The 12,670-nt window shown below is 46.1% G+C and overlaps 1 protein-coding gene across 1 annotated transcript in view; it reads right to left on the bottom strand.

The window, feature by feature from the left end:
- LOC133117935 (regulating synaptic membrane exocytosis protein 1-like) overlaps positions 1-12,243 on the bottom strand; it is an 88,420-nt gene extending 76,177 nt beyond the window's left edge. The window contains exon 1 of the mRNA XM_061227461.1: positions 11,921-12,243. Within this exon, the coding sequence (XP_061083445.1) occupies positions 11,921-12,084 (164 nt within the window). The 5' untranslated portion in view covers positions 12,085-12,243. The remainder of the gene's footprint in view (positions 1-11,920) is intronic.
- Between the last annotated feature and the right edge of the window lie 427 nt (positions 12,244-12,670).

The raw sequence follows: 12,670 nt of genomic DNA on the forward strand, positions 1-12,670 counted from the left end.
GACATACATGCATGCACACACACACACACACACACACACACACATACACATACACACGTGCGCACATGCACACGCGCGGATGCACATGCGCACACACACAGGCATGGACACACACAGCACACACGTGTACACATATGCACATGTACATGCACACATGGACACACATGAAGACTCCTAACTATCAACGCCGAGTAAAAGCCACATTATAAAACACAACCCCAGCAGGCCTTCACATGCTCTCCTCCTGTGTTTCTGCAGCAGCTCCCGTCTGTCAGAGCCAGGAGAAAAGCCACTGACCCAGGACGCTTTCACCCACCGCCCCCATCCCCACACCCTAACCTCTCCTCACTGACACCGCATGACCAAGCCACGTTTGTGACCAATCTGAGCTGTGCGTTTAATCTGCCAGCACTACTGTAGATTACACAGAGTTACCTTTTTGCCCAAACAATTCATCATGAGATGATTCTTACTTTTTTACTTTTACTTTTGGTCATGGTGATTATTAGTACACACATGTCTTTAGATGCCCTGACCCAGAGGGGGTTAGACAGTGGTCATTTTACATTAACATGCTCCCCATTCATACAACTGAATATGCACAGGAGCATTATAGGTAAATTGTAACCCAGTACTAAATGTCTTACACAAGCCTGGTGCTATGGCCTGAGCAGTACACAAGAACCCCACTCCTCCCATGCAGACCTTATGATCAGAGCCACCATGAGCACCATGCCTTCACACCAGACTCCTCTCCCTTACTTTCAGCAGAGGTGAAGGATCCAGGGGTCTTCCCATGCGTTTCTGCCACCCATAAACTCAGCCAGCTTATTTCACTGACTAGCTCTACCTCCTGTGCTAATTAGCGAATCCAGGTGATTGAAACAAAATACCAGGGAGGACATTTACATTCTGATCCTGGATGCTGTGCCAATTATCAGCAGGCTCCCCTGCTTCAGGAATAAAGGGGCCAGACCATGTCATATGGAACATTCTCCGGTCAACTGACACTTACATTTACTGCAAAATGGATCTAACTGCTGTGAAGCAGAGTACCCAGCCAAACTGGCAGTATTGTGGGTAACTGCAATGGTGTCCAGAGCTGGCTCTAGGGTTTTGCCGGCCCTAAACAAGCATGTTTTTGAGGCCCCAAATTGCTCCAACATACCTCACACAATTTAACTACATGACCAAAAGATGGTTGTGGCCCTAATATAAAACGTATGTTTATGCCAGGGGGCAGCTCTACTGGTTGGGCTTCCCCCAAAACGGCTTTCACATCTGGTCCAGATTCCCATCAGCCCGCGCTGCTTGCGGAAACACCTCGTCACCATGGCGATCTCTCAAACCTCCGAACACCTAGCACTGCACACAAAATCCCTCATTCCTGCGAAGCGCGTTAACACTCTGTCTCAGAGCAACGCGACAACTCTGTATCTCGAAATAAAGGCGAGAAAGCGCACACCTGGCAGATGTGTTTGAACAGATCGTTTGGGCGAAGGATTTAAACGGCCGGACGGGTCAAACGCGCTGGAGACTGCTAGCGGTAGAATCACACCACAGAACTTGTGTGGCGGTGAGTGTGAAATTGCATAGGAACCGGGGGGAGAATTGGGTTTCTGCGTAGCCTACGGTTCAAATCTGGGGACAGCTATCCATGGACAGCAGCGTGGTGCAAAGAGCCCGGCAAAACAATATGGCTGCAGACAGAAGGAGCTGCAGGAGGCAACACAGGACCGGCAGAAATTTGGGATGCGTCGTGCTGAGACCTCTCCCCCCTGCCACATGGAGACATCTGAACCAACGTGAATTCACAGAGGAAATGCTCATGCTAAATTGAGCTTCATGCAAACTAGCTGCTAGAGAGTTGTAGTTTTCTGTTCTTGCTCATTTCCTTCAATCCATGAAACTAATACTAATAAAAAAAACTAAACTAATAATGATTAAATATAAGAATAGCTGAAAAACACATCTAACAAAGGTAACCGTATGGGTAAGAATCAGCCATAGGCTATACCATAGAGGAGGAAATCTAAAATAGCAAACATAATAATCTTGCAGAAGAACCAGGCATATTTTATCATGGGTTATTTTATAATGGTCATATAATAAAGTAAGTGTTGGAGAGAGTTGGGTTGGCTTAAGGTTATTTCTTTAACTGTTATCATCATTAAAATGTGCAAGAGTTGCACGGTAGTAATACACTTCTGATCGTAGGCTACTGGGCACTTTCACACTTCTAGTTCCAAAGCTTAGTGTGTCTAATGTTCGCCGTGACATTAACACAGATATTTCTTTCTGAGTATACCCAACCACTGACCAAATCATAGCAACGCTACAGTAGAAATGCACACATTTGCACTGTTGGTGCTTGGAGGGTCTGGTTTAAAAAAAGTATCGGATAAATCACTTTCACTCACAGGAACTATCGTGCCTGCTCATCTCGGCAGCACAACAGGCAACAGTATTGGCTGCATTTACCCAGGAACTATACACAGGAAACACATTCTCATAAAAGGAAGGTGTTATAACCGAGTTCCCCGTTTGCAGCAGGCAGCGGTGATGTCAGAGAGATGGGACATCTCAGCAAGTGATTCAGCCGCTCCTCGTCTTGCTACAGTAGGAGGTGTGAGTCAGTCTGCGTTTCAGAAGCAAAAATACCATTGCCATTTAAAACAGACGAGAAATGTTCGCGCTTTCTACGCAACCTAGACTTAAATGCTACATTCGAGATTCAGACACCAATCAGCCACACACGTAATTACCGTTAACGCAACCAAACGCGAACTCCCTCGCCGTTTATCTCTCAAGCCAAAACACAGACGGAGGCCGTGACGGCTTTACGAGGAGCCTGAGCGCACAACTCATCACAGCCGGGAAAGACGAACGTCCGGACAGGGCAACGCTGAGAGGCGGAGCGATGCTAAAGACCTAACGGAAAACACGAAACGAAGCTTTGGAGCTTTGCTGCGTAAACGAAGAACCCGCATATTTACAGGGAGATCCAGGTGCGATGAGACCCTGGTGGGGGAGCCCACACCTGTGTGTCAGCAGGGTTACGACAGGCTTTCTGTGTCCGCCACGGTGACGGAGCAAAGCCTAAACCGCTTTTCTGCTTCCCCTCTCTCCCAATGCAGAGCTGGGCTCAGGAGTTCAGGCGCTAACTGTGAGAGTCTTAGAGCAGAGTGCCTTCCATCCTCTCTAATTCCTAACTACAGGAGGTTCCCTTGCTACTATACACTGTATGAATATTCATGAAGCGGCTAGCCCAAGGACAGAGGTTCCCTTGCCAAAGCACTGTCCTCCGCCACACCCATGTATGAATATTTATAAGATGCATAACACTGGAGCGCTAAAGCAACAAGATTCATGATGCTAAGTACTTGTAGCTTGTAAGACCAAAGATACACACTCATGTACACTGTGTAATTGCAAGAGTGTGAGCAAGTGTCAAGCTGTTGAAAAGAACATGCTGACCATCTAGTGCAGGAGTGTCCAATCTTATCAAAAAAAGGGCCAGCACAGGTGCAGGTTTTAGTTTTTGCTGAGCATTACAACACCTGATACAACTAATTAACTGATCACAGTCTTAAATTAAGACCTAAGTCGCAGCACTAGGCTAAAACAAAATCCACGCCCACGCTGGCCCATTTCGGATAAGACACCCCTGCACTATTGGGTTTTTGGAGTTGAGCGCCCTCCCTCAAGTCGAACGCTGATTTGTCGTCAAGTTCCTTCATGCCTCCCGCTGCTAGGATACCGGGCGGACTGTTGTCGCGCACGCTGTCCGGTGGTGGGAGGGAACAAATGGCTTTTAAGAGCTCATCCTGCAACTGGAGCTCTAATGGTCACATGCTATTAAAAAGCCTCTTCAATACTTAACAGTTTTTTTTCAGGGATTAATGGCATACACTGAGCTGGAAGCATACAGAATGTAGGCAGATTCTGCTCTCCACCCTCCTCTCCTCTGATTGGACATTCACGTGAGCTCTCCCGGGGGCCGAATTGGATCGAGTTTCATTGCAGCGCTGCCACAGTCAACCATCAGCCAGCCATCTGACCTTGAGTGGCACTCTGATCCCCAACGGCTGCCAACATCCACAGCACCCTCTAACAAGGACCTTTTCTGAGCAGGCGTCTCCCGGACAGCCGTCTGGGGTCCTGAGGAGGGCTGTGGTGGAGTGTGGTCACGAGCTCATTGGTCACGTCCCCTCTTCCCGGGGTGCCAGATGTGCTACGTTCTCCTTAATCCTAAGCCCCTCAGGGCCCGCCTTCGAGTCGGCAAGGCAAGGCCCCTCTGACACACGTTCCCACGGCAACGGCAACCTCAACTCTGGAGCGCATCAGACTTTTCATATGACGGGTCTTTTTGTTTTTGAAAACTCGACAGCGCTCTTGGAAGAGGGTGTTGGGGTTTCCAGTCCACTAATGCCCGTGGTTCTCATTACGCATTAGTGTGTGCAGCATTCCAAATGATGCCATGTGCTTTGCGATTGGTCCTGGTGTGAAGAAAAATTAAATACCAAGTGAAATATGGGTTCATGGAAATAATGATGTATATTTTGGAAGACAGCCCCCCTGGTGTATAATATAATGACAACCAGGACAGTACAACCTGAGAGAGACAAATATGGCCATACAGAGCTCTACCGGTGCACAGAGCTGAGAAACACAGGGCCCTACAGGTGCACAGAGCTGAGAAACACAGGGCCCTACAGGTGCCCAGGACAGAGAAACACAGGGTCCTACAGGTGCACAGGACAGAGAAACACAGGGCCCTACAGGTGCACAGAGCTGAGAAACACAGGGCCCTACAGGTGCACAGGACAGAGAAACACAGGGCCCTACAGGTGCACAGAGCTGAGAAACACAGGGCCCTACAGGTGCACAGAGCTGAGAAACACAGGGCCCTACAGGTGCACAGGACAGAGAAACACAGGGCCCTACAGGTGCACAGAGCTGAGAAACACAGGGCCCTACAGGTGCACAGAGCTGAGAAACACAGGGCCCTACAGGTGCACAGGACAGAGAAACACAGGGCCCTACAGGTGCACAGAGCTGAGAAACACAGGGCCCTACAGGTGCACAGGACAGAGAAACACAGGGTCCTACAGGTGCACAGGACTGAGAAACATTAATTAATTTACACTACATCTTAATGTAATAAATGCAAAAAAAAAATACCAGTCCCCTTAACAATTAAAAAATGTCCCCTGTACATCTTACGCATTAACACAGAGCATGGCACAGACAAGACATTTCTGTTTTGAAGTCGCACTCTTTTTTTTCCTGGAAATTCATAAATAAAAAGAGGACCTTTCCCCCAGAACCACACTAAAATTATTTATCAGTGATCAGAGCTGAGCTGAAACACTGAACTGTAATTGGTTTTGAAGTGGATGGAACAGCCAACTGCACTTTCAGCCATTGGTCTGTTATCGCACACCCTCAAGGTAACGTCTGTCCAAGAAGAATCCAACAGCGACTTTCACATCCAGGGACTAGAAAGCACACGTCAACAGGAGCAGGCAGCCAGTCTCCCTGTGTGTACCTCTCAAAGGTACATGTCCTTAGACAATCTGCAGTGCTGTGGATAGTGGTATATTACGCCATCAACAGCCTTGGACAATCAAGAAAAAATCTCAAAAATATGTAGTATGCTGACATTCACTGCACCTATCCGTTAATATAAGGACATTGGTCTAAATGTCAGTAAGCCTGATCTCTGACACTTATAGCCTGACAGTCAGGACTCACACAGTGACATACAGCTCACTAAGATTCAGATACTGACATTTAGAACACTGACACACAGCTTACCAAGATTCAGTTACTGACATTTAGCACACTGACACACATCTCACTAATTTTCAGATACTGACATTTAAGCGACTGACACACATCGCACTAAGATCTCGACACTGACCCACATCTCTCTAATATTCAGATACTGACATTAAAGACACTGACACATGGCTCACTTCTAACACAGGTATTAAGAATACTGACTGTGTGTTTACTCAGCATTCTCAAAACAAACTACTACGTACAGGTCACTCACACTTTCCAAGAACCCACGTACCATCCCCGAACACATTTGGTTATGCCGTTAACACGAAACATTTAGCACTTTCAACAAACAATTCAAATAACCTTGTGAGAAACACGGAGGACTTTACCTAATGTCATTCTGTGCAGGGGGCTTCTTCCCAAGAAGGTGGACAGTTCTTGCTTGGATGGGTTTTTCTTCCCTACAAGTAGAAAAGCATTAAAAAGACATTATGTACAGATTTATAAGTGTATTTATACTATATCGCAAATGAAAAAGCAGTTAAATCAATAATTAATGTCATACAATATCGATTCTGTAGTTATAAGCATCAGACTCAAGCATATTTATATTATGTCATTTTAGGTCTGAATCATGCTAACACCAAAACGCCATATTATGGTATAGTTGTATCCATTGACACCACACTACAGTACATTGCTGGAACGGGTCTTCAGTGTTAATTAGATTGCAAAGATCCTGATTTAGTCTAATTAGATAGTCTAATTCTTTGGTAAGATATCAAAAAATTATCTACTTTTTAGACTTGGGTTATTACACTGTCCAATTGTAAAAATAATAATTAAATAAAGTAGTCACCATGGGGTTTAAATGTGGAGAGCGTAAGTGTCAGAGATTGTGTGTTTCTGCCCTTTAGTCAGGAGTTCTGCAGATGGCAGGGCCTGTCACTGCCAGAGACATTGGCCACATGTCGCTGGAGCAGTCTGAGGAGGGCCACGTCTGTCTCTCTTTTCACGGAGAACGCGCTGAAGGAAAAGGCATGTCCCGTTCTCATTCAACACAATCGTTCTTCAACAAAGCGGACTCCTTCACAGCAGATTTCTAAAGCAGAATTAGCAAATATTCCTTATTGTTCTACTGCATCCTCTGGACATTGCAAGGCAGGGTCAGGGGTCAATTCCATTCCAGCACATTCAATTGAGGAAATTAACTTTGAAGGCCCCTCATAGAACTTCACAGCCATTTTGTGATTGACTTCCTAAATTGACTGATTTGACAAATTGAGAATTTGTCCTGACCCGGTAAAAGAAAGCACCAGGAAAACACACTGCTCAACAACCAACGCAGCCAGTGATGTGAGCGACCTGTTGATGGTGCGAGCCCAGTATTTTAATTGTGTGTGCTAGCGAAGCAGGCTCTTAATGTCATCCTCAATTGCACTGCGCTGGCCTTTCAATTAGCTTTATAGTCCTGTGTTGTGTTCAGCGGTCCCAAATGCACATGACCTTGTTACCAGAGGTACTTCAACTGACTAATGAACCATATGACTGCCTAATAGGAATCCAAAAACATGTGCATAATCTTATGTAAGTTTACAGGCTGTCAGTCCAGGCTGTCAGCCCAGGCTAAATGTCTGATGGTATATGTTTAGCCTATATGAGTCCAGTTGACATGTGTGATAGTATAGGCTTTACCCATGTCAGGCCAGGTTAAATTGTGTAATTGTATATGTTTTGCCTGTATCAGTTCAGTTTAAATGTGTGATAGCATAGAGTTTACTTCTGTTAGTCCAGGCTAAATGTGTGATAGTATAGGCTTCTTTACCTGTGCCAGGCCAGGCTAAATGTCTGATGGTATATCTTTTGCCTGTATCAGATAAGCTTAAATGTGTGATGGTATAGGCTTTACCTGTATCAGCCAAGCTGTGTGATGGACTAGACTCTGCCAGTGTCAGTGCTAGCACCACAGCTCTATAGCCCCTTAGCTCCATAGCCTCCTGTGCTGGTTAGATCATGCATGCTTACGTGTTGCGCAGGCAAATGTAAGTAACTCCTTGTACTGCTGCCTTTTTATAGGACACAGGACTCTCCTAAACAGAAGAGCTGGAAGTGTGATATGGCATCTCCATTTTGTATGGATACTTGATTTAAGCTCACTTCTGATTGGCAGTCCATGAAACACTTGCATCATTGATTGGTTACAATGTAAATGCAGCTCTATTTTCACAAGATACCACACTATCTTGCAGAGTAGGAAACTTTGTCGCTTTCATAATGAAATAAAAAAATCACACCAGAAGAAAATAATACTCTCACAGGCTTAATATCACATGTATGTTATCATGTTATCATGCTTGCCTTCATATATAGCTGCTGAAAGCGAGTACTTTGATTTCACAAGGTGTTGAACACTGCATGTGAAATGCTTTCCCGTCCAAACGGCTATCCCCAAACGGCATCACAGGCTAGCAACAGGCTAGCAGACGCTTCCACGCATATCTAACCAATACAACCGGCTAAACTGCCCCATGACACAGATGTGCGGAGGTTGTGATCCTGCTTTTAGTCCGCTATCTCTACCTCCCTGCGGGCAGCAGTGGGAGAGAGCTGGGCAGCGCTGAGCTTTTTCTCAGAGAGGAGAAAACCCTGCAGTAAAATGCATAACCTATTTCCCTAATATGGAGAGAAGAGCTGGAGAGAGGGACTTTCTAATGCAGGGGAAACATATTACTCATCGCTTCCAGGACGTAACACGTCTTCAAACCACCTGACAAGTCTTCAGGACCGACCCATTGACAGCTATACAGCATTTACCTACAATAATAATAATAATACTATCTTTATTAATATGCAATGCGTGTGTGTTGGCAAGAACAGCCTTGTACTGTCATCTATGTACAGTAGTCTGTTGTGGAGAAAAGTGGAGAAATGGAAGCGTCAGGCTGTGTTTGAAAATTAGCAAACTACTCACACTACATTTCAATGAAAATCAGCCTGAAATTTAGTATGAGTAGTGCAGTATGCTAGTATGCGAACACAGCCGCCATCTTTCTCCCTTTTCTATCTCTTCCGTACCAGGTAACCTTTAACCCCACACCTCTGACCCTGAACCAGAACCTGTAAACAGGTAGCAGAGCTAGAGAACCCATTTCTCCAGTTTTTTCTAAACTCAGTACGTCACGTCAGACTAAACACAGTAGGTTTGAGAAAGACACACATGCTCTCCTGGACATCTGAGTAGGCTAGTTTTGCAAGCATTCATCTGGGAGGACTGAAGAGCTCTTGTTTAGGTCGTATTTATAGACAGTGTGTTCTGCGGTGCATCTGACAATGAATTCCCAAGGCTCCCCGCCATCAATGCCGCTCACCAAGGCTGTGGATCTCACTGTCGGACCACGATGGCCCACGTGAAGTTCACACACAGCTTTGGTCTGAAAACATAAACAAGTAAACCCCAACCACTGCTCTCACATGACTGACTGGGGCTGAAATCCCCCTATTATGGAAAACATAGAGGACACAACAGAGGGAACTACTTTAACTGGACAGAACTGTGTTAATAAATACACATCCAACAGATACCTTTTCTTTAATACTTCCTTAATATACTGTCTCTTCTTCAGGGTATCAAACACCCGAATGGGCCAAAACTGACACTGTCAATTAGATCCAAATTATGGATGAAGAGCTAGGGTTTCTAAATCTGAGACTCTTTGCAGCACAATGCCATCTTAAAATAGATCTCTGCACGACCTCTCACGAGGTGTCACTTCCCCCAAAGGCCTTGTGGGGAACAGACTGTCTCTGCCCCGGGACCTCATTAAGGGAGTGTGGGGTCAGGCCAACACCATAAGATGCCACTGTCACCAGGTGGATGCAGTTCTTTCTCACACTAGGAACATTTTATAAGGGCATGCAACCATCGCCTATGTAAGGCATCAGCACAATAAGAGAAAGTGCAGCACAACCGTTAGGATTTGTAACTGAGAGTTTGTGGGTTCGTTTTCGAGGGGGGACACAGTAGTTATACTGTATCCTTGAACAGGGTACTTCACCTGATTGCTTCAGTAAACATGCAGCCGTATAATTGGACGCTATGTAAAAATACACGATGTGCCAGTCGCTCGGGATAAGATAGTCTATTAAATGTTTGAATGTAATGTTTACAAATGCACCTACGAATGTGACTTGTGCTCTTTAAGTTAAACGCAGGGGTGAGTTTGACAGAAAGTGATCGGTAATTGTGCTGTGCAAGTTCAACCACGCTGTGGAGAGGAGCGCCTATATCCTCAATCGCCCTTGTGACAGCTAACGGTCGCAGGGACAGGATTCCATTTGGCAGTCATGTTCATTTTTAATCCGTGACAACAACTATAACAACTTGACAAAACTCTTAACAGTCAATTAACAATTCCTATCCCACCACCACAAGCATGCACCTCAAACAAGTGTGTGTCGTTCTCGTTACCATGAACATTGGATTTTAAGTAATGGCATGGTATAGCAGCAGTTTTCCTGTTATGTTTGTCAGCATATGTGTGCAATTCAACCACTCAAATTCATGACCAAATGATGTTCCAAATGTCGAAATACTTGTTAGTCTTAATATTAAGCTATCCGTGATAATGGAGTAAGAAGGTTTTGATGAAATATGAGAGGGTTGGCTCGGGTCCCCCAATGAATCTCGGGCTGATAATACTCAAATGTTGATTCAGCATATTGGTAGCATGTTGTAAAATCGTGAAACGAAAAAGGTAACTGACGTCACGTTTTCATGTTGCACTTGGGGAAACCCGCGGCGAGGACAAAATCTCCTTCGCTCACGAAGTAATTTTGCCTTAATTTTGCAGAGCGTTGGCTATGTGGATTCCACCGGGCTGTACTGCACATGACAGCACGTTACAAAACATACAATGATTATAGTAATTAATCTTATAACCCGCTGTAAACGATGTTTTATTCCTGTTATTATGCGTGCGAGAGAGAGAGAGAGAGAGAGAGAGAGAGAGAGAGAGAGAGAGAGAGAGAGAGAGAGAGAGAGAGAGAGATTAAATGGTACTGAATCAGAAGCATAATTGAACCGCTCCATCTACAGGTCCAAGGATTGTATTGTAAAAGTGCTGGCCTACACCGAGCTAACATTCTTAACCACACCCCACTCGTCCAAGAAAATATACGGAATCCACTTCAGGGAATTTAGCCATACAACCGAAGCTCCTTGATGAATCCACTAATGCAGAACGCCGCGATTACAAGGTTTTATGCATCATTTTGGTTTTCAGCACCTCTGTCGACAATCGTGACTGTTGCAGCATCGCACATTGTTTATGTGGTATAATGGTAAAAACATTTTTAACATGCTGGGATTACGGTTACGATGTGAGTTTGGATAGCAGCAATAAGCTCGGCCCAACACAACACATCAGGGGAAGGGAACGAAGGACGTTCTTCGATCAGTTGAGGCGAGCGAAAGGCAACCTCAAACTGTGATATTGTGATACTACACTGCCCATACTGTACAGCCTATTCCCTTCTGTCACACCCCGTCCACGTTACACCTGTTATTGCGTTGACCCGGCTTTTTTCCACTCCCAACCTCATCATTCACGAAGCTACTTCGTCTCATCGTCACAACGCCTCGTCAATCTGTCTTTTCCGTACCCATTTAAGAATCACATCATGTGAACACCGAAAACTGCTCCTTCACGCTGAGAAGTGGAAGTGCTTCCAGGTTATCAAAGCATTCGTTGGATTGAAATGTTTTCAAGAGACGCTATCAGACTGTTTGCAACGTAGGCTACACATCACAAGGATAACCTGTCGAATGGGCTTCAATGACATTGATCTAGGAAGTAAATTAATAACTTAGAACAAAAAGGGCTACCTACAAGCCGGGACATGCTGCTAGCATAACCTCCGAGCACAAACGCTTGCAAACGGACAGACAGCCCTACAGCTGGTGAGAGGGTGTGTTTTAATACTAACGGGAAGCACGGCTAGGTAGGCTCACTGATAACGCCGAACAAACGGCTCGGATTGGGGCGGATGGGTGCTAGTCTGCCCTCCGGACACAACCGCCTCGGTTATGAATGGGAGTGATGTTCTCTCAAAGGAAATAAGCATCCCTTACTTTAACATGGCCTCTTCTTTCTCCTCTTCCTCCTTCTGCCGAACCATCACAGCCATGATAATTTTCCTCTCTTCCTCCGTGAGGTGACTGAGGTCCGGCAGTTCGGGCATGGAAGGCGCGGTGGGTGGGCGAGGGCCGCCGTGGGGCCCCACTGAGGCGGACATATTTTAGCCCTCCTTGGTGTGTCGTTTTATTGACAAAATCCCGAGAGACGAAACCCACTTTTCACGACATAGTCCGCTGACAGAGCAGCAGCTCTTGCAAACAGTGCAAGCATTTCATGGTTGCGGGCACCCACGGCTATGCTCGTTTCTATTAGTCTGTTTTCTCCTTCTCTCCTACTCTCCCCCCCACCCCCCGCCCTCCCGCCTCTCCCCTCCACCTCCAGTTACGGGTAGCCCATGTCTGTACCACGGATGTCACAGAGTGGGGAAGCCTCGCTTTGTTGGCCGCCGTGAGATGTCCCTGTCACCGGCCGCGGACTTGGTGCTGGATGAAGGCGAGGCGGAGTCCTTACCCTGCGCGCGCTCTCTCGCTCTCTCTCTCTCTCTCTCTCTCTCTCTCTCTCTCTCTCTCGCTCTCTCGCTCTCTCTCTCTCGATGCTGCTGCTGTCAGGGAGATGGAATAGTCAATGGGACCGCAGCCCCTGAAGCGCGTACCTTCCTCGAGCAGAGACGCGCATATCATTTGAGAATGGGGACTCACCATACGCGCACGCAACTCTCGCTTTCCCTTCCCCTATCCGAGCTG

Source organism: Conger conger, chromosome 18, assembly GCF_963514075.1.
Source record: "Conger conger chromosome 18, fConCon1.1, whole genome shotgun sequence".
NCBI lineage: Eukaryota > Metazoa > Chordata > Actinopteri > Anguilliformes > Congridae > Conger > Conger conger.